General features: G+C 36.1%; 1 protein-coding gene across 9 annotated transcripts in view; it reads left to right on the top strand.

Annotated features, from left to right (window-relative positions):
* gab1 (GRB2-associated binding protein 1) overlaps positions 1-22,591 on the top strand; it is a 156,632-nt gene that overhangs the window by 131,347 nt on the left and 2,694 nt on the right. For 6 of the 9 annotated variants that reach the window (XM_072916354.1, XM_061922904.1, XM_061922903.1 and 3 more), the window contains 3 exons: positions 4,142-4,235; positions 6,522-6,651; positions 15,910-16,038. In XM_072916354.1, the coding sequence (XP_072772455.1) occupies positions 4,142-4,235; positions 6,522-6,651; positions 15,910-16,038 (353 nt within the window). Of the gene's footprint in view, positions 1-4,141; positions 4,236-6,521; positions 6,652-13,570; positions 13,647-15,909; positions 16,039-22,591 lie in introns of all 9 variants that reach the window. The other 3 variants (XM_072916355.1, XM_072916353.1, XR_012051242.1) reach the window with 2 other exon arrangements.

Raw genomic sequence — 22,591 nt, 5'->3', positions numbered from 1 at the left:
CAGATTGTTTGGTAAACGTATAGCATGTTCTATATGTTATAGTTATTTGAATGACTCTTACCATAATATGTTACGTTAACATACCAGTTGGTTATTTATGCCTCATATAACGTACACTTATTCAGCCTGTTGTTCACTATTCTTTATTTATTTTAAATTGCCTTTCAAATGTCTATTCTTGGTGTTGGCTTTTATCAAATACATTTCCCCAAAAAATGCGACTTATACTCCAGTGCGACTTATATATGTTTTTTTCCTTCTTTATTATGCATTTTCGGCAGGTGCGACTTATACTCCGAAAAATACGGTACTTAAAAAAAGCTTTGCAACAGTTGATATTCTAGTTTCAAGCATGTTTTACTCAATATAGCTCATCAAATCTCAGCAACAAGCTGTAATATCTTACTGAGATCATTTAGGACCAAAACCCTTAAAATAAGTAAAACACTAACATAAAATCTGCTTAGTGAGAAGAATTATCTTATCAGACAGAAAATAAGCAAATATCACCTTTATTTGAGATATTCAATCTTACTTAGATTTCAGTTTTTGCAGTGCATCTTGTTGCTTTGGCGGAGATCGAAACTGAAAGTTAACTTGGCCTATATGTGGAGAACTAGAGGTGGTAGTCATTGGTCACCTCATGATTCGATTCGATTATTGATGCATCTTAAATGTACACACAGTACAGGCCAAAAGTTTGGACACACCTTCTCATTCACAACACAACTGATCGAAAGAATGCCAAGAGTGTGCAAAGCAGTAATCAGAGCAAAGGGTGGCTATTTTGAAGAAACTAGAATATAAAACATGTTTCCCGTTATTTCACCTTTTTTTGTTAAGTACATAACTCCACATGTGTTCATTCATAGTTTTGATGTGACAATCTACAATGTAAATAGTCATGAAAATAAAGAAAACACATTGAATGAGAAGGTGTGTCCAAACTTTTGGCCTGTACTGTACATTGATGCAGTTTTACATGTCTTTGTTTCACTAAATAAGCATTTACCACTTGCAACTTTTAAAAACAGCGCATTTCCCTTACATTTATTAAAAAAATGTGTGCAAAACTGGAACATAATTGCCTTATAAAAAAAAAGGAACTGGTCTGATCTCACTGAGGAGGTTCACTGCAGTTAGCCAGATTTAAAAAACTGTCTGCATTACTCTATTTACAATAAATATCGATTATTGACGTTTACTAATCGATTTTATAATCGTCCATGTCCGAATTGCGATGCATCTAAAAATCAATTCTTTCTCCCACCTCTACGGAGCGCACACACATTCTTGTCCACTTTCACTATCTGCACTTGGTACATCCTAACACCATTACAATTAGAGAGAAAAATATGTTTATGCGTGTAGATAAGAAACTGGGTGAAATTATTGTTTTTTATCTTCTTCGAGCAAAGCCAAGGCCAACCAAAGCTTGTAACCTCTAAGGCAGTGGTCCCCAACCACCGGGCCGCGGCCCGGTACTGGTCCGTGGATCGATTGGTACCGGGCCGCACAAGAAATGAAAAAATAATAATAATTTAAAAAAAGGATGAAAACAACTGAAATATTCTTGATTGCTAAAACAAAGTAGATGCGGGAAATATCGCTCAAAAGGAAGATATGAAACTGCTACAGGAAAATACCAAAAAAAGAGAAAAAGCCACTAAAACATGATGATTTCTGCTGGTGGTGTGCCTCCGGATTTTTTCAACGCAAAAAATGTGCCTGGGCTCAAAAAAGGTTGAAAAACACTGCTATAGAGGATCTTTGACTATGCAGGAGTTCCTTAAAAACAACACCAGGCTTATAGAGGATATTTGATGTGTTTTTGCAATTCGTCCCTACACAACTGAAAAAACAGTCATGGCATATAGAGGATCTTTGCAGTACATTCTTAAAAACAGCATGGTTCCTGTCATATACAGCAGTGGTCCCCAACCACCGGGCCGCGGCCCGGTACTTGTCCGTGGATCGGTACCGGTCCGTGGATTGATTGGTACCGGGCTGCACAAGAAATGTAAAAAAATAAATACATTTAATTTTGTTTTACTTTTTATTAAATCAACATAAAAAACACAAGATACACTTACAATTAGTGCACCAACCCAAAAAACCTCCCTCCCTCATTCACACTCATTCGCACAAAAGAGTTGTTTCTTTCTGTTATTAATATTTCTGGTTCCTACATTATATATCAATATATATCAATACAGTCTGCAGGGATACAGTCCGTAAGCACACATGATTGTATTTTTTTATGACAAAAAAATTAATAAAATACCCCCCCTTCCTCCGGTCCGTGGGACAAATTTTCAAGCGCTGACCGGTCCGCAGTTACAAAAAGGTTGGGGACCCCTGCTCTAAGGCATTCCATTTTGCTCAGAGGGGGGCAAATATTCCCCGTATTGTTCAGGGTATTGCCTTAATGCACCGCCACAGCAAAATCATAGCTGCTACTGCCTGAAAATCAGTTATTTTTACATGAAAACAAATGAATGTATTGTAGCCTCCAGAAGAAGTCACACAAAGTCTGACACTATTTTTAACTTTCATTGCTAATCTTATAACAACCAGCCCAATTCCAACAGGTTTTATTTACCTTCTGTGCACACTCTTGTGTCTTCGTGCCTCCCCGGACAAAAAACACGTTTTCATTCTCTGCCAATCCCCTTTTAGGAACAAACGGTGTGTTTGTAAACATGGGGAATATGAGCATCAAATCAAAACCGCACAAGTATAAAACATTACCACCAGCAGGTCGTTACTGTGTGAATGGACATACATATAGCCTATTATTTGCGCACTATTGACTAGTGATGCACCGAAAATTTGGCCGCCCAAAAATACTTTGATCACCGAAAACAGAGCTGCAGAAACAGGATCCTGTGATGAAGTACACAAGATGCACCAGATAAATTAGAGAGAAAAATGTGTGTATGCGTATAGATAAGAAACTGGGTAAAATTATTGTTTTTATCTTCTTCGAGCAAAGCCAAGGCCAAAGCTTGTAACTTTTAAGGCATTCCATTTTGCTCAGAGGGGAGGAAATATTCCCCGAACAATATATGTATTGTTCAGGGTATTGCCTTAATGCACCGCCACAGCTTGAAAATCAGTTATTTTTACATGAAAACAAATGAATGTATTGTAGCCTCCCGAAGAAGTCTGACGCTATTTTTAACTTTAGTTGCTAATCTTATAACAACCAGCCCAATTCCAACAGGTTTTATTTACCTTTTGTGCACACGCTTTAGTCTTCGTGCTTCCCCGGACACACAGCACTTTCTCATTCTCTGCCAATCCCCTTTTAGGCACGGACGGTGTGTTTGTAAACATGGGAAAAATTAACATCAAATCAAACAATAATTGAAAATAGAGCACAATGATATACAATAAAGATATATGGTAATACTAATTGATAATACAGATTTGTTTTTAAATGTTTTCATTAAAAAAAAATTCAGCTTTTTTAAGGAAAATCAAGTCATAGCAAATTACTGGTATGCAAAATATTTGTAAACATGGGAAAAATGAACATCAAATCAAACAATTGAAAATAGAGCAAAATGATATAATATAAAGATATATGGTAATACTAATTAATAACACAGATTTGTGTTTAAATGTATTCATACATTTTTTTTTTAGCTTTTTTAAGGAAATCATATCATTATAGCAAATTACCGGTATGCAAAATATTTGAAGTCATGGTGTATTTTGGCAATCTGGGAAACCCTGTCAGATTTTGCAGTAATTTAGTTGGTCGCTGGGATTACAAAGCCATGATGTGGATGGTGTGACCTACATTCGATTTATTTTTACCATATTTAAATCAAAGTGAATTTTGAAAATGTATGTTGTTTTTGGATATTGTTTATTTATATATTTTAGAATTGGCTGCAGGCCAGTAAAACAAAAAACTGCAAATGGCCCCGTGGCTCGCACTTTTGGACACAGCTGCCTATTGTCACTCGAAGCCAGCACTGAAAAAGGCCTAAAAACAGTTACTAAAATTCTTACTATCATACACGGTGTACATTTAACTAAAGCTTTTATTTTTCTGTGCATTTACCAAAAATGCCTTTTTCAGGACATAGGTTGTGTATCACGTTATCACTGTGTTCCTTTCTTTTTTCAGGAAGACCAGCTCCATTGGAGATTAAACCACTGCCAGAATGGGAGGAGCCATCCACGCCGGTCCGCTCGCCCGTCACTCGGTCCTTCGCTCGGGAGTAAGTAATGTTAATAATGTTCGACCTTTTTAAAATCAAGAAAAACATATATATCCTTAGTGACAACAACCAAGGGTGTGTTCACATGTGTTGAATGCCTTAAGCTTCACTACCAAGCTAGTAGTCAAGACTACAGTATTGATGACTATCAATTTAAAAAAACCTTTACTGTATATCTCCATCGAGTGGCCTCCTGTCTGATAGGTGCCTCAATAGTCACTGTATTTATAATTGTCATAAATTATTTCATCTTTTCACTAATAGGGCTGTCTTTCACTAAGGATTTTCATAGTCCAATCTGATTCGTTAGATTTTGCCCACAGTCTCCCATCAGTCAAATACACTGCATTTAAAATAAAAATTTAAAAAAAGATAAATAAACAGATACCGTAATTTTTGGACAATAAGTTGCAGTTTTTTTTAATAGTTTGGCCGGGGGTGCGATTTATACTCAGGAGCGACTTATGTGTGAAATTATTAACATTACCGTAAAATATCAAATAATATTATTTATCTCATTCACGTAAGAGACTAGACGTATAAGATTTCATGGGATTTAGCGATTAGGAGTGACAGATTGTTTGGTAAACGTATAGCATGTTCTATATGTTATAGTTATTTGAATGACTCTTACCATAATATGTTACGTTAACATACCAGGCACGTTCTCAGTTGGTTATTTATGCCTCATATAACGTACACTTATTCAGCCTGTTGTTCACTATTCTTTATTTATTTTAAATTGCCTTTCAAATGTCTATTCTTGGTGTTGGCTTTTATCAAATACATTTCCCCAAAAAATGCGACTTATACTCCAGTGCGACTTATATATGTTTTTTTCCTTCTTTTTTATGCATTTTCGGCCGGTGCGACTTATACTCCGGGGCGACTTATACTCCGAAAAATACGGTATGTAGTAATGTACACTGGCTGGTCAGGTGACCAGCCATCCCCCACTCTCTGCCATGACTATAAATAGTATAATTTGTCTATACAATTGTGATAAGTACACCTCTGCATAACATTGTATCCATATTAAATAAACTCCATAAATAATTCAGATTGATCAGCAACATTAACTCAGGAACACAATATATAAAACACTTTAACTTACAAAGCAAAAATAGATAAAATTGTGCAGATTTTTTTATAAGTAAAAATGAGGATGAATTGCTACAATGAGCACATTTTAAAGTGCACAGCTTTTCAAAGGATGGTTTGAAGCGTGAGTACGTATTTTTCGGACTATAAGTTGCTCCGGAGTATAAATCGCACCGGCCGAAAATGCATAATAAAGAAGGAAAAAAACATATATAAGTCGCACTGGAGTATAAGTCGCATTTTTTGGGGAAATGTATTCGATAAAACCCAACACCAAGAATAGACATTTGAAAGGCAATTTAAAATAAATAAAGAATAGTGAACAACAGGCTGAATAAGTGTACGTTATATGAGGCATAAATAACCAACTGGTATGTTAACGTAACATATTATGGTAAGAGTCATTCAAATAACTATAACATATAGAACATGCTATACGTTTACCAAACAATCTGTCACTCCTAATCGCTAATCCCATGAAATGTTATACATCTAGTCTCTTACGTGAATGAGCTAAATAATATTATTTGATATTTTACACTAATGTGTTAATAATTTCACACATAAGTCGCTCCTGAGTATAAGTCGCACCCCCGGCCAAACTATGAAAAAAACTGCGACTTATAGTCCGAAAAATACGGTATATATATTTTTTTTACAGAACCACCCTGCCCCTATTAAGTGCCTTATACATTCTGCAGTTAAATGACTAATGCCCCTGGTCACTATTTGAGGCAATACGGTATTTCTCCATGACATTGTTTTTTTTTTTTCACAGTTTAATTGAACAAAATCACAATATTAATTTGCACTTACACGGCTTATAAAATTGTACTTAACACTTTCACAAACACTCATCCATGTCGAGAAGTGTTTTGTCCAGTGTGAACGCACCCTTGTAAGAGGACACTAGTGTAGGCACTAACCCCTCCATGCATTAATGTAGTTGACTTTGTGACCACATCTCAACAGCGATGTTTGGGATCTCCCCCAATCGCTTACATAACACTCCACGCTTGTTCCCGGCTCAGCTTACCCGGGTTGAGGTGCATCTTATTTCTGTACGGGGTTGTTGCAGGGACTCTTGTGGTCGCCGTGGTTTGATGTCTTGTCTGTGTTATGTTATATACCCAGCAGAGGAGTGTTTTCTTGGCCGTGTGTGTAAACATTGTGAATGCTGCTCAGTCTCTCTAGGTTCCCCATGCCCACCAGACCCCCGTCAGTGCATAGCACCGCCTCCAGCACTGACTCCGAGGACAGTGATGAGAATTATGTAGCCATGCTCTCTAATATGAAGAACCAGTCAGATGAACCAGTATGTAACACACAACTATCCTCTGACCTAAGACCATTTATTTAATGTCATTTACTTGTCAACTGTTGTCAAACTGTGTGGTTTAGTTATTTTAAATATAAATATATATATAAATTAAATATATTCAGATTTAGATTTGTATTCTTTTTGTTTTAGGAAATATTTTATTTTGATATATTAGTAATAAATTAAAGGTTTCAAATATTTATTTGAATGTTAAATATATAACACTAATAACAGAAATACTAAAATATAGATCACAAAAATATATTTACAAATAATCACAGAAAATATTAACTATTTATACACAAATAAAACTTTTTTGATAAACTTATTTTTGCTCAAAAAGGTTCATTATGTCTTCTTATACATATACTTTTTAAAATTTTCTTGTAATCAGACCATATTTTTAGTATATTAGATCAGTGTTTTTCAACCACTGTGCCATGGCACACTAGTGTGCCGTGGGAGATTATGTAATTTCACCTATTTGGGTTAAAAACATTTTTCGCAAACCAGTATTTATAGTCTGCAAATGATGTGTTGTTGTTGAGTGTCGGTGCTGTCTAGAGCTCGGCAGAGTAACCGTGTAATACTCTTCCATATCAGTAGGTGGCAGCCGCTAGCTAATTGCTTTGTAAATGTCGGAAACAGCGGGAGGCAGAGTGCAGGTAAAAAGGTGTCTTATGCGTAAACCAAAAATAAACAAAAGGTGAGTGCCCCTAAGAAAAGGCATTGAAGTTTAGGGAAGGCTATGCAGAACGAAACCAAAACTGAACTGGCTACAAAGTAAACAAAAACAGAATGCTGGACGACAGCAAAGACTTACTGTGGAGCACAGACGGCGTCCACAATGTACATCCGAACATGACATGAGAATAAACAATGTCCCCACAAAGAAGAATAAAAACAACTGAAATATTCTTGATTGCTAAAACAAAGTAGATGCGGGAAATATAGCTCAAAGGAAGACATGAAACTGCTACAGGAAAATACCAAAAAAAGAGAAAAAGCCACCAAAATAGGAGCGCAAGACAAGAAGTAAAACACTACACAGGAAAACAGCACAAAAGTCAAAATAAGTCAGGGTGTGATGTGACAGGTGGTGACAGTACACCTACTTTGAGACAAGAGCTATATTGATGCATGCTAGGTTATGCTTTAAAGTCATATCCAACAATTGCGACAACACATTTTTACTGTCAACTGAGTTTCGTTTTTTAATGATTTCTGCTGGTGGTGTGCCTCCGGATTTTTCCAACACAAAAAATGTGCCTTGGCTCAAAAAAGGTTGAAAAACGCTGTATTAGATGGTCATCATTCCATCTAATATACCGAAAAAATGGTCTTGATTACAAGAAAATTTGAAAATCTATTATTTTCATTCATATTTTTCAAATATTAAATAATTACAGGTGTCAAATGAGTCACAGGACATAACTTCCCAGGATAAAATAACATACAAACAGCAGTATTTTCACTGCAATAGTAATCACAAATCCACAACTCTTCTACTCCTTGCTCATCTCCCCAAACCCAACCAAGCAATTATGGCTGCTGCAGATGGACTCCTCCATTTTGTTTTTTTGTTCTCCTTCCTTTGCAGTTTGCTCTTCCTGCTGTTCTGCAATCCTCTCTTCTCCGTTTTGGGGTTTTCTACTGTTTCCAGGTTTTTGTGTTCCGATAGGAGGAAAGGGGCTTCCAAGCTTACCCAAATCCTATCATGTATTGGGAGTACGTATTGTGCAGCAGCTTGAGAAAACGAGGACAAACGTCGTATAAAGGTGTAGTAGGAGGGACCCCCCACTGTGTTACATTCTCTTAGTGGAGAATTTTGAAAAGTGCAGACCTGATTCTAAAGTGAAAGTAGTGAAAGGCACAAAAATGATGGCAATATATCAATACAGAGGAGCCAGTTTATGCTGGCGTCGACATAATCAAACCGGGAACCAGTCATTGCTTGCACATGGACTTGTAAAACACAATAAGCGATAATAAAGGATAAAAAAAAAAATACACATACAGTACAGGTCAAAAGTTTGGACATACCTTCTCATTCAATGTGTTTTCTTTATTTTCATGACTATTTACATTGTAGATTGTCACATCAAAACTATGAATGAACACAAGTGGAGTTATGTACTTAACCTCTTCAAGCCCAAACTGTTTGTTTCCATGCTTTTTTATTTATTTTTATTTACTATTTGGACTTATTGGACCCTAATTAGAATCAAAACTAAGAATCATCTTTTGATATGATGTACTTAGTCCATAAGTAACAAACGTGTACTTCATGTTTATCCATCCATCCATCCATTTTCTACCGCTTGTCCCTTTTCAGGGTCGCGGGGGTCGCTGGAGCCTATTTACTGACATGCTGATTCTTATTTTTACACTTTTTTTTTCCAAATTCCATTGTATGTTATACTCTTCTGACACCACCAGATGGCATTATAAGTGTCCACATAAGCGGCCATAAGACCCCAATTCAGTAGTGTACACAATTTTGGAAGTAAGAGCTAAAAGGTGCTGTCCACGCATGTGGCCACTAAGCCTTTAACAAAAAAAAGGTGAAATAACTGAAAACATGTTTTATATTCTAATTTCTTCAAATTAGCCACCCTTTGTATATAGCTACTGCTTTGCACACTCTTGGCATTCTCTCCAGTGCTTAAAGCAGTTCTAGTTTTTATTTTTATTTATTTTTTATTATCTTTTTTTTTTTTTTTTTTTTTTTTTTTTAATATACTGTAGCACTTTGAGGTTGTTTACTCAATGTAAAGTGCTTTTTACAAATAAAATGTATTATTATTATTATTACACCTTCTCATTTCAATGCGTTTTTCTTTATTTTCATGACTATTTACATTGTAGATTGTCACTGAAGGAATCAAAACTATGACACCTGTGAAGTGAAACCCATTTCAGGTGACGACCTCTTGAAGCTCATGGAGAGAATGCCAAGAGTGTGCAAAACAGTAATCAGTGCAAAGGGTGCCTATTTTGAAGAAATATAAACATGTTTTCAGTTATTTCACCTTTTTTTGTTAAGTACATAACTCCACATGTGTTCATTCATAGTTTTGATGTGACAATCTACAATGTAGATAGTCATGAAAATAAAGAAAACACATTGAATGAGAAGGTGTGTCCAAACTTTTGGCATGCACTGTATAAATTTCGACATGGTTATTCCTCCATTTGTGCATATTTGTATTTAGATTCCTCTGTTGTCATATATTTCATACTCTGATCCAACAGAGCTGCGACCAGTAGTTTTGTTGTATGTCTCGACAACAAACAAATACGAAAATCTTTCTCCCGAGTTTTTAATGCTGTGTAAGTTGTAACTAGACAGGAGTTGTGTTGCTGCGGTCGTCCTTTCACCCTGCTTGGCAATAATGGTGAAGTCGACAAAATTACAACACATGTCAACCATTTTTTTTGCCTCTCAATTTTAATGTCAACAGAAACAGTTGGGCTTGTGTGTAAGCTCGGGTTGTCCCGGTACCAAAATGTATTTAGACACTTATCGATACTTTTCTTAATAAAGGGGACCACAAAAAATGGCATTATTAGCTGTATTCTCACAACAAATCTTCCGTTTTGTTTCAACATGTTCTATCTACACTTCTGTTAAAATGTAATAATCACTTATTTTTCTCTTTTTTGATACTTTACATTAGTTTTGGATGATACCACAAATGTAGATATCGATCCGATGCCAAGTAGTTACAGGTTTATACATTGGTCATATTCAAAGTCCTCTTGTGTCCAGGGATATATTTACTGAGTTTATAAACATAATATACATTTTTTTTTAAACTAAGATTTTGTGATGCTAAAAAATATCGATGTAATCATAGTAGTATCGACTAGATACGCTCCTGTATTGGTATCATTACAGTGGATGTCAGGTGTCGATCCACCCATGGCGTTTGTTTACATTGTGACGCCGGCGAGCTACGGTGTGTAGTGAAGCATGTTTAGCTATTCCTCGTCCTGCAGGGATGATACTTGTAAGAAACGTACTTTATTTGTCACCCTGGAGACCAGGATTAGTGATTTAGAAGTAGCTAAAACACGGCAGACTGCGGCTGGATGTTAGCCGCTAGCTAGCTAGCCATGTCATAAATCACAATCTTCCTGAGGGCGTTTCAGTGTTATAACTTCACCTTTATCGTCAGTTTTTAAGCCAAAATGCGTCCGTTCTCCCTTTTCTGTCTACACACTGTGTCTGCTTGTAAGTACTCCGTGATTGTGCGCTGCCGAACATGCTCCTCTGCTTGTAAATCCAGAAACGTCACGATGACACGCCGTCATGCCCGTTAAAAAAAAAAAGGGAGTGGGGGTCTGGTAGTTTTCAGAGGCGGTATAGTACCGAATATGATTAATTAGTATCGCGGTACTATACTAGTACCGGTATACCGTACGACCTTAGTGTAAGCGTCAACCTAAGTGGCCATTTCTTCATTATAACTAGAAAAGCACTTGTAGAGTACAGACCTTCATTTCCCATTTCCAAATAGTACAGAGCCCTTAAAAAAAATCCTCACCCCTAAAATCTAATCACTTGTTCCGTATCCCATTTCTGACATTCCCTGAAAGTTTAACAACAATCCACTCGTGACTTTTTGAGCAATTGTTTCCGTAGCGGAGTTTGTCTCTGTGGGTGGAGGCGGGGGACAAGACCTCTAGCATACACACACCAAGAAGTTTAACCTTGTAACGTAAATTCAAGGTTCAAGGTTTCTTCAATGGTACCCAGAAGGAAAATAGTTGTGCTGACATTTGTTATGTTGAAGCAAGCAAACACAAATCATGTAAAACTCAAAAACAATTTAAAAATCCACAATCGATCACCAGTGTACGGGCACACTGTAGAACAATAACATATACTGCCTAATAAACCAATACAATCATTGTGATTAAAGGGCTATGTCACAATAAATAAATAAAATCACCATGCGATAGCAGCAGGTACAAAGGTATTCTTATATAATGTTTAGTCCTACAAAGAGGAACAATGAACCGCTGACCAGAGCGAAGGAGCTGGAATTGAGTACCATGAATTGATTAACGTGGACCCCGACTTAAACAAGTTGAAAAACGTATTGGGGTGTTACCATTTAGTGGTCAATTGTACGGAATATGTACTGTACTGTGCAATCTACTAATAAAAGTTTCACTCAATCAATCAATGGAATTCACTGCGTAAAGGATGATGTAAATGTAAGGCAAGGTAGTAGAAATGATCTGGCTCACTCACAAAATCGAATCACTTGTTCGTAGTGGTGTAACGGTACACAAAAAATTTGGTTCGGTACATACCTCGGTTTAGAGGTCACGGTTCGGTTCATTTTCGGTACAGTAAGAAAACAACAAAATATAAATGTTTTGGTTATTTATTTACCTAATTTGTAAACAATGTCTTTATCCTTTTAACATTGGGAACACTATAATAATTCTGCCCACGTTAATCCACATTAAACGGCCTTAAATTGTTGCTCAGATTAAATAAAATGACAAAACTTTTCTTCTGCATATAAAAAGTGCAACATTAAACAGTTTCAAGTCAACTCATCATGCTTAATTTATTACAGCATTTGGGAAGCATGTATTATGTAAATGTTATATTTTTATCAACATGTGATAGCAGGGACCCTGCCATTCAAAACTAGGCTGCTGCATTACTAATGATTAATGTAACTGTAGCTGAAAAAATAGTACAATAGCAATAGGAGAGACTGTTCATCCCTGAACACCATGGAGTTCATGTAGGCTTAATGATGCAGTTACATTATTATATCAACTATCAGAGACAGAAACTCTTCATTTAACATAATGTCCTTTTTTGCTGCTTCAACACAGCTCAATCAACACAGAGAAAGGTAAAGTGAAATAACAGACAGACAGGGCTTTGCTGTCCGTAACACACACACACACATGCACACCGCAAAATGAGCTAACGTTGTGCTAAAAGCGAATTAGCCTTCACCTCAAGCCAGGACTGCGAGCGAGCTGAGCTGCCATTTATATTTCTAGAAGGTCAACGGGCTCATAGTGATGTTACTAGTAGTTGACTGGGAGGTGTTTATTACAATTTGGGGAGAGTCCGCTGCCTGATGCTTACCTGCTAAACACTTACTTGCTCGACACTGGAGCACTGACTACATGCGCTCCGACTACGCCCTGCTGATTGGCTGTTACCGCTCTGTGTGTAACCAATCAGATGGTTGTGTGGGTGGGACAATGCTGGGTGCTGTGTAGAGTACTGACAGAGAAGAGGCAGAACGAAGCGGGGCAGCTTGTTAAGACTTTAGCTAATATGTTCGTGTGGAAACTCGTTCGGTACACCTCTGAACCGAACCGAAACCCCGGTACCGAAACGGTTCAATACAAATACACGTACCGTTACACCCCTACTTGTTCGTGATCTCTTTTTGTGACATTTCCTGAAAGTTTCATCCAAAAGCTTCTTGAGTTATGTTGCTCACTGTCTTACCCCCGACGACTTGATGAGTTGGTCCGCATTTCATGGTTGTTAAATAGCCCAAACAAGTGATCATTTGTGTATACTTTGTGTTGTTGAGACTTTTGATGTTGGATTTTGTTCTTCTTCACATTCTGGGCCCTGACTCTCAGTTTTGGAACCCCGTTGTCAAATGTTAAGGCCTTTTCTTCGGGGAGCGCCGCACAATGGGACACACTTTCTTGCGTTGATGAGATATTTCATATTTTAACCCCTTTGTGAACTTTTCCAGCACTCGCCACTGACCTCCTTCCTGTGTTTTCGCCGCTCAAGTTGCTTTTTTCCAAGCCTGAGTTCCTCATTTCCTCTTGCACTTTTGTTCCTGACCGTCTCTCTCCTCTTTCCTTTGCCACCGCTGCTACTACCTATCTTTCCTACTTTGCGTAGAGAGGAGTCCTTCTACTGCACTGTACCCATCACCCCTGTAAAGAGGGAGGTGGAGGAACTTGACACCGTAGAGGAGGTGAGCAGGGTTGCCAGGTGTTAATCTTGCATGGCCCTGCAGTGCTGCGGTTATTATGAATATGATTATTAGTCTGGTTTTAGCCGCACTACACCACTTATTAGCATTTGTCACCATCCTGCTGTAGTTCTAATGACTCCACCTTACATGTAGTGAAACATTAACACCTACCTCTTGGTCCAAATGCATGAGTGTTGTCACAATATCAGACCAATTCTACAAAAGAAACTGCCTTGCAGTATAATTCTATAAGCCATCTAAAATGCAAACCTTTTAAAGACAGTTATAGTGGAACCTCTCAGGTGGATAACACATAATGGGTTTTTACCTATAATGGGAAATAGAATTAATCTGTCAACATCATAAAACTGTTAACTGTACAACATTATTAATTGCCATATATATTTAAAAAAAATGTAAACACCACATAAAACAAATAATTTTTTTTATAAAATCACATTGATAATGTGCAATGTCAGGGAAATTGGGTAACATGATGCCTTACGCTTTTTTCGACTGTTATGCAAGTAATAAACTAACTGTAGTCCGCTCAATATCAAATAATAAATTCAATAAATATATATTATTCTTATTAATTAGTAGAATAATAAATTAAGTAAACTTAATTACATGTATTTTATTTTGTACATTGTTCTAAAATACAATCAAATTAAACTACTCACCCTCTGATAATGCGTGGGAAGGCGATTCAACATGATGCATCATAATTTTTAAACCGTTATAAAAGTGTAACAACAAGTTAACCACTGCATTAAATGTATTTAATACAATATATTTATGCTGTACGCTGTATTAAAGGAATTGTATAAAATATATTTATTTAATGTGTATTTAATGTATTTACTTAACACTGTATAAAATGTATTTAATGTGTATTTAATGTATTTACTTAATACACTGTATTACATGTATTAATACACTATATTAAATGTATTAATACACTGTATTAAATGTATTAATACACTGTATTAAATGTATTAATACACTGTATTAAATGTATTAATACACTGTATTAAATGTATTAATACACTGTATAAATGTATTAATACACTGTATTAAATGTATTAATACACTGTATAAATGTATTAATACACTGTATAAATGTATTAATACACTGTATTAAATGTATTAATACACTGTATAAATGTATTAATACACTGTATAAATGTATTAATACACTGTATTAATTGTATTAATACACTGTATAAATGTATTAATACACTATTACATTTATTAATACACTGTATTAAATGTATTAATACACTGTATTAAATGTATTAATACACTGTAATAAATGTATTTACTTATTACTGTATTAATTTTATATTTTTAATACAGTGTAGTAACTGTAGTTAATACAATGGATTAAATGTATTTAATACACTAGATTACATTTATTTAATGCAGTGGGTAACTAATAAATTAGGAAAAATGTAAAAATAAAAAACAAACCATTTTAAATTAATCATTGAAAATTAATAAAATAAAGTATTCAATTTTATTTAATTGAATACATTGTCCAAAACTATGATTACAAAAAAAAGAAATACTGACTTTTTGATGATGCCTGGTGTAGTGTTAATGTAGAGGGAAGTGGCTTTCATCCATCTCGCTTAGTAACAATTTATTTTCATTTTAAGTGTAAAAATGAGTTCAGAGCGTTTGGTAGTAAAGCGTAAAAACAATAAGGTGTGAATCTATGGACACCTAATGATTTGATTTCGATTCCTGTGGCGGAGATTCGATTCAGAATTGATTCTCGATTCAAACCAATTCTCGCAAAGTAATATGTGGTGTAATACTTACATAAACTTTTCAAAACAGGTTACAGGTTAGAAAAGCCCCATTTGGCCTAAACATGATGCCTTTTAAAAACGTATTTTTAAAAATGTAGTCTCAAAAAATCCAATCATTTAAGTTGTTCTTTTTCTTTTTCTTTAATCGATTTTTGAAAATGATAAATCTATAGAATAAGTATGAACAAGAATCGGGATTCGGATGTGAATCGATTTTTTGTGTGTGTGTGCACCCCTAAAAAACAAGTGTAAAAGTAAGTTAACCACCATTTTTTCACCGAAAATAAAAGTTATGAGTTAGGTGTTTGACTTTAGAGGTTCCACTGTACTGAGTGTAATCTGGGTTGTTGTTATGGTGACAGCACAACTTGACTTGGACCCAACACTGCAGCATTCCAGCGCTCCTCTCCTGTCGCTGACACCTTGTTTTTGTCTGGCGACTGTAGAACACAAAGCTGGGCGCTCCGATGACCGTGGATGGTGGGAGTAGTCCCATGGTGAAGCCAAAGGGAGACAAACAGGTGGAGTACCTGGATTTGGATCTGGACTCCGGCAAGTCTACTCCACCTCGGAAGGTAGGACCGGACTCTTTTTCAGAACGGCACACACCACAACTTTTTCACCTCCGATCCAACCCCAGTATCTGAATTAGGCCAATACAAATCCCATACCATAGCTGTTATATAGGCAGGGCTTCTTCTTGGTGTGTAGTGTTACTATGACAACAAATAGGCTAGGGCTGTAATTATTACCGGTACGTTGATTGGATAAAAGATTCTGCTGCTTTGATTAAGTCATAAAGTTATAATCAGGGATGCCCTGAATCTTAAATACAAAAGCAGCGGAAAGTTTTTATTTATCTATTTTTATTAATGTGAAACTTCAATGTAGATCAGGCCTGGGTAATTATTTTGACTCGGGGGCCAAATTTTGAGAAATAAATGTGTCTGGGGGCCGGTGTATCACGGTGTATATATATATATACACTAATACAAAACCTCACAATAATGTCTGATTGAATGCTAAAAACGTTATTACAGATCGCCTTAAACAACGGAATGGAATATGAAGGATAAAACACTGAATATTGACAACATATGAACGTCACACCCCCTCTTGATTGACATATCTTACAATGAAGCGAAACACAACAAAAATGCAACAAACATAGTGAAATATGAACGCGAAGGGTAAAAAAAAATCCACTTACAATCTGATATATATGATATATCACTAAGCTTCAGAAGTTTGTTGTAAAAATCTCCTTCCACGTATGTCCCTGACACCCACATTTCAGGCTCTGGAAACACTCTGTGGAAACGCTCCCCACCCACACTGCTTGGTACCTCGTCTGAGCTGCTGTGACTTAGATGACCATAGTAACTCATTAGATGACCATAGTAACTAATTAGATGACAATAGTAACTCATTAGATGACCATAGTAACTCATTAGATGACCATAGTAACTTATTAGATGACCATAGTAACTCATTAGATGACCACAGTAACTCATTAGATGACCATAGTAACTAATTAGATGACAATAGTAACTCATTAGATGACCATAGTAACTCATTAGATGACCATAGTAACTCATTAGATGACAATAGTAACTCATTAGATGACCATAGTAACTCATTAGATGACCATAGTAACTCATTAGATGACAATAGTAACTCATTAGATGACCATAGTAACTCATTAGATGACCATAGTAACTAATTAGATGACAATAGTAACTCATTAGATGACCATAGTAACTAATTAGATGACCATAGTAACTCATTAGATGACAATAGTAACTCATTAGATGACAATAGTAACTCATTAGATGACCATAGTAACTCATTAGATGACCATAGTAACTCATTAGATGACAATAGTAACTCATTAGATGACCATAGTAACTCATTAGATGACCATAGTAACTCATTAGATGACAATAGTAACTCATTAGATGACCGTAGTAACTAATTAGATGACCATAGTAACTCATTAGATGACCATAGTAACTCATTAGATGACCATAGTAACTCATTAGATGACAATAGTAACTCATTAGATGACCATAGTAACTCATTAGATGACCATAGTAACTCATTAGATGACAATAGTAACTCATTAGATGACCATAGTAACTAATTAGATGACCATAGTAACTCATTAGATGACCATAGTAACTCATTAGATGACCATAGTAACTAATTAGATGACAATAGTAACTCATTAGATGACCATAGTAACTCATTAGATGACCATAGTAACTCATTAGATGACCATAGTAACTAGTACATCATGCAAAAGCGCAGATTCCAAGCATTGAAATACTTAGTATAGTTGAAGACTTACGGTCATTAGAAAACATCACTGCACATCATAATGGCAGCTACACTTTCCATCTTAAAGATCTAAAAAAATTAATTGGGAATGTCTGGCGGGCCAGATTGAAAAGTTTAACGGGCCGCATGTGGCCCCCGGGCCTTAATTTGCCCAGGTCTGATGTAGATGATCATCATTTATTACAAAAAAGGTTATGACAAGCTAAGAAATATTTGTTTATTTCAACTGTTCCCTAAAATCAGCATCAGGGCTATAGATCAGACCTGGGCAAATTAAGAGCCGGGGGCCGCATGCGGCCCGTTAAGCTTTTCAATCTGGCCCGCCGGACATTCCCAAATAAATTTTTTAGGTCTTAAAGATCAGAACTGTAGCTGCCATTATGATGTGCAGTGATGTTTTCTAATGACCGTAAGTCTTCAACTATACTAAGTATTTCAATGCTTGGAATCTGCGCTTTTGCATGATATACTAGTTACTATGGTCATCTAATTAGTTACTATGGTAATCTAATTAGTTACAATGGTAATCTAATTAGTTACTATGGTAAACTAATTAGTTACTATGGTCATCTAAGTCACAGCTGCTCAGATGAGGCACCAAGCAGTGTGTTAAAGTTAAAGTAGCAATGATAGTCACACACACTAGGTGTGGTGAAATTTGTCCTCTGCATTTGACCCATCCCCTTGTTCACCCCCTGGGAGGTGAGGGGAGCAGTGAGCAGCAGCGCTTGGGAATCATTTTTGGTGATTAAACCCCCAATTCCAACCCTTGATGCTGAGTGCCAAGCAGGGAGGTAATGGCTCCCATTTTTATAGTCTTTGGTATGACTCGGCCGGGGTTTGAACTCACAACCTACCTCAGGGCGGACACTCTAACCACTAGGCCACTGAGTAGGTTAGGTGTGGGTTGGGAGTGTTTCCAAAGCGGTCAGCCTGAAATGCGGGTGGACAGACGCGGAAGGAGATTTTTACAACAAAGTTCTAAAGCTTAGTGATATATCAGATTGTAGGTGGTTTTTTTATGTTCATATTTTGCTGCTTTGTTACATTTTTGTTGCGTTTTGCTCGATTGTAAAATGTCAATGGAGAGGGGGTGTGACGTTCATATGTTGTCAATATTCAGTGTTTTATCCTTCATAGTTAATATTGTAAAACCCACATTCTTTATTTTCATGTACATTCTGGGTGTCTCACTAAGTCAAAAAATAAAAAATTCCATTCCGTTTTTTAAGGCGGTCTGTCATCACGTTTTTAGCATTCAATCAGACTTTATTGTGAGGTTTTGTATTAGTGGTCCTAAAAATCAGATATACCGGCCCCCATACACATTTTTTTTCTCTAAATTTGGCCCCCCGAGTCAAAATAATTGCCCAGGGCTGGTATAGTGTTTTATCCGATTACTGGATTAATGGAACAATCTCATAGATTACTTGATTCCTCAAATAATCCATAGCTACAGCCCTAAAACAGGCATTACATCACTAACTCGGCTTTTATTTTGGAGTAACCAAGATGATTCGGGGAAATGTATCAGAGTAAAAGTATAATTTTTTGTAGAAAATGTGCTGGAGTAAAAGTGAAAGTTGTTAGTAAAGTACAGATATGTCAAATGTAGACGCACAAAGAGACCGGGCTTTCTGCTCCGCCGCTCCCAGTCTGTGGAACGCTCTCCCTGACCACCTGAGGGCACCACAGACTGTGGATGCTTTTAAAAAAGGCTTAAAAACCCTTCTTTTTTAAAAAGCCTTTTTTTAGATGTATGCATACTAGTTCTAGCTATTAGGCTGTTCTAGTTTTTATTTTTATTATCTTTTTTTTGTTTTGTTTTGTTTTGTTTTGTTTTGTTTAAATACACTGTAGCACTTTGAGGTTGTTTTCTCAATGTAAAGTGCTTTTTACAAATAAAATCTACTATTATTATTATTATTATGTATACTCAAGTACAGTAATTAAGTATTTGTACTGTCCAACACTGCTTCACTGTAAAAGCTGACTTTTTTAACGGCTTTGACACGACTTTAGAAAGTTGCCTGGTTTACCATCAGATTTCACCTGCAAAGTTTTTCCCACATTGCCGGATTATGTTCGTAGGAATCTTTTTGTGGTAGATCTATTGTTACTGCTGTGATGCTCTCATTGTCAGGCCTAAAAAGCAGGGGCATCCCGATGCCACCTTTTCATTTCCCATACGCTAATGATATTGGAGGCTTGAGTATTGGTCGATACCAATATTAATTCGGTACAATATCAGCTAATATAAGCTAATAACTTCTAAGGCTCTCCATTTTGCTCAAAGGCGGGGAAAAATTGGTCTAACAATATAACATAGTATTGTTCAGGGTTTCCCCACGGCAAAATCGTAGCCGCCACAGCTGGAAATTAAGTTGTTTTTTTTCTCGTGAAAACAAATGAAAGTTCTATAATTTATTGTAGCCTCCAGAAGAAGTCATACAAACACATTGTTTACATTCAAACAATTGTCTTCCTCTTGTGGAAGGTCCTTGTGAGTTTGTGAATGTCAGGTTCAAACACTGATGACATCTATTAAACAGACAAAGAAGCAAGGAATCAAACAGCGACAGAATTAAATTTATCTCAATTGAGGAGAAACATCCGGGCTGTACTCTTGTACAGTCTCCCACCACGCTCTGACAAAAGATTGTACGCCTCCTCTTTTATTTGGACTTTCCCTGATTACATGGCAACAGCTGTTTCTAAAGGGAGGGGGGTCGTAAACAGCCGCTGCCTTTGGTCACAAAACAGTTCAAAGAAAAGGTGCCTGGAGGGGGGTCAGGTCCTGCACTGCAAAAAGTCAGTGTTCAAAAACAAGAAAAAAAAATAAAAATTTAGGGGTATTTTATTTGAACTAAGCAAAATTATCTGCCAATAGAACTAGAAAATTTGGCTTGTCAAAACTTTCCAAAACAAGTAAAATTTGAAAACCCCAAAATACCTTAAAATAAGTATATTCTCACTAATAACAAGTGCACTTTTCTTGGTAGAAAAAAAAAGAGACCTTTTTGCTCAATATGTTGAAAAATATTCTTAAATGAAGTAAATGCTAGTGCCATTATCATGACATAATGATATGCGCTCGGCATTACATTTCTTGAAACCAGCAAACTTATACTAAAAACTCATTTATTGTTCTTAATGGGAAGGCAACAAGGCAACCGCTTGTTACTCTCGGGGTCTCCTAGCCGCTCAGGCAAATCATATTGTCTAAAAATGCATTTTTCAATCCATAACATGACATTATCGCGCCAAGTGCGTGCTCTTTCAGTCAATTAGTGCGCATACAGTATATACAGCATGGCCCCCGGCCCAAAAAAAATTAATTGTAATTTTGAAGAATTCATCTGAATGTGCATGAACTATTTCTGTTTGAAATTGTTAGAAAAGTTTACTGTACTGTGCCAACTGTAGTACTATATGAGTACATATGTTCTATTGTTTCATTGAAAATAAAACAGCAAAGTCCATTTGGCTGTCATCTGTTTTAATTATGAGACATATTTGTGTCAAAGTCATGATTTTTTTTTTCATGCTTGAAATAAGAAATTATTACTTTAAAAAAGTAGTTTTATACTTGTGAGTAGGGTTGTCTGATAATATCGGACTGCCGATATTATCGGCCGATAAATGCTTTAAAATGTAATATCGGAAATTATCGGTATCGGGTTTTTTATTTTAATTTAATTTAATTTTTTATTAAATCAACATAAAAAACACAAGATGCACTTACAATTAGTGCACCAACCCAAAAAACCTCCCTCCCCCATTTACACTCATTCACACAAAAGGGTTGTTTCTTTCTGTTATTAATATTGTGGTTCCTACATTATATATCAATATATATCAATACAGTCTGCAAGGGATACAGTCCGTAAGCACACATGATTGTGCGTGCTGCTGGTCCACTAATAGTACTAACCTTTAACAGTTAATTTTACTCATTTTCATTAATTACTAGTTTCTATGTAACTGTTTTTATATTGTTTTACTTTCTTTTTTATTCAAGAAAATGTTTTTAATTTATTTATTTTATTTTATTTTATTAATAAAAAGGACCTTATCTTCACCATACCTGGTTGTCCAAATTAGGCATAATAATGTGTTAATTCCACGACTGTATATATCGGTATCGGTAATTAAGAGTTGGACAATATCGGAATATCGGATATCGGCAAAAAAGCCATTATCGGACATCCCTACTTGTGAGTGTTGATGACACAGCTTTGCAACAGTTGATATTCTAGTTTCAAGCATGTTTTACTCAATATAGCTCATCAAATCTCAGCAACAAGCTGTAATATCTTACTGAGATCATTTAGAACCAAAACACTTAAAACAAGTAAAACACTCTAACATAAAATCTGCTTAGTGAGAAGAATTATCTTATCGGACAGAAAATAAGCAAATATAACCCTAATTTGAGATATTTAATCTTACTTAGATTTCAGTTTTTGCAGTGTGCTTCCTCTCCGCTTTGTAGATCTCGGGTCAAGACAAAATCTTCCTGTGGATTACAATACATCAAAGAAACCGACACCTTCATGTCACTTCCCATCCTACACAGTGGAGTTTTACAAGCCTTTTGCTTGGTAGGATCAAAGACAGCTTTTGTCCTCTCGCCTGGAACTCATGGCAACACAAAGTTTTGTGATAACTTAAGATTAGGGATGTCCCGATCCGATATTTGGATCGGATCGGCTGCCGATATTTGCCAAAAATTGCGTATCGGCAAGGCATGGGAAAATGCCGATCCAGATCCAGTTTTCCTACGCA

Source organism: Nerophis lumbriciformis, linkage group LG27 (genome assembly GCF_033978685.3).
Source record: "Nerophis lumbriciformis linkage group LG27, RoL_Nlum_v2.1, whole genome shotgun sequence".
Classification (NCBI taxonomy): Eukaryota; Metazoa; Chordata; class Actinopteri; order Syngnathiformes; family Syngnathidae; genus Nerophis; species Nerophis lumbriciformis.
The sequence above is the reverse complement of the archived record's forward strand: the minus strand, read 5'-3'. Positions and strand labels throughout refer to the sequence as shown.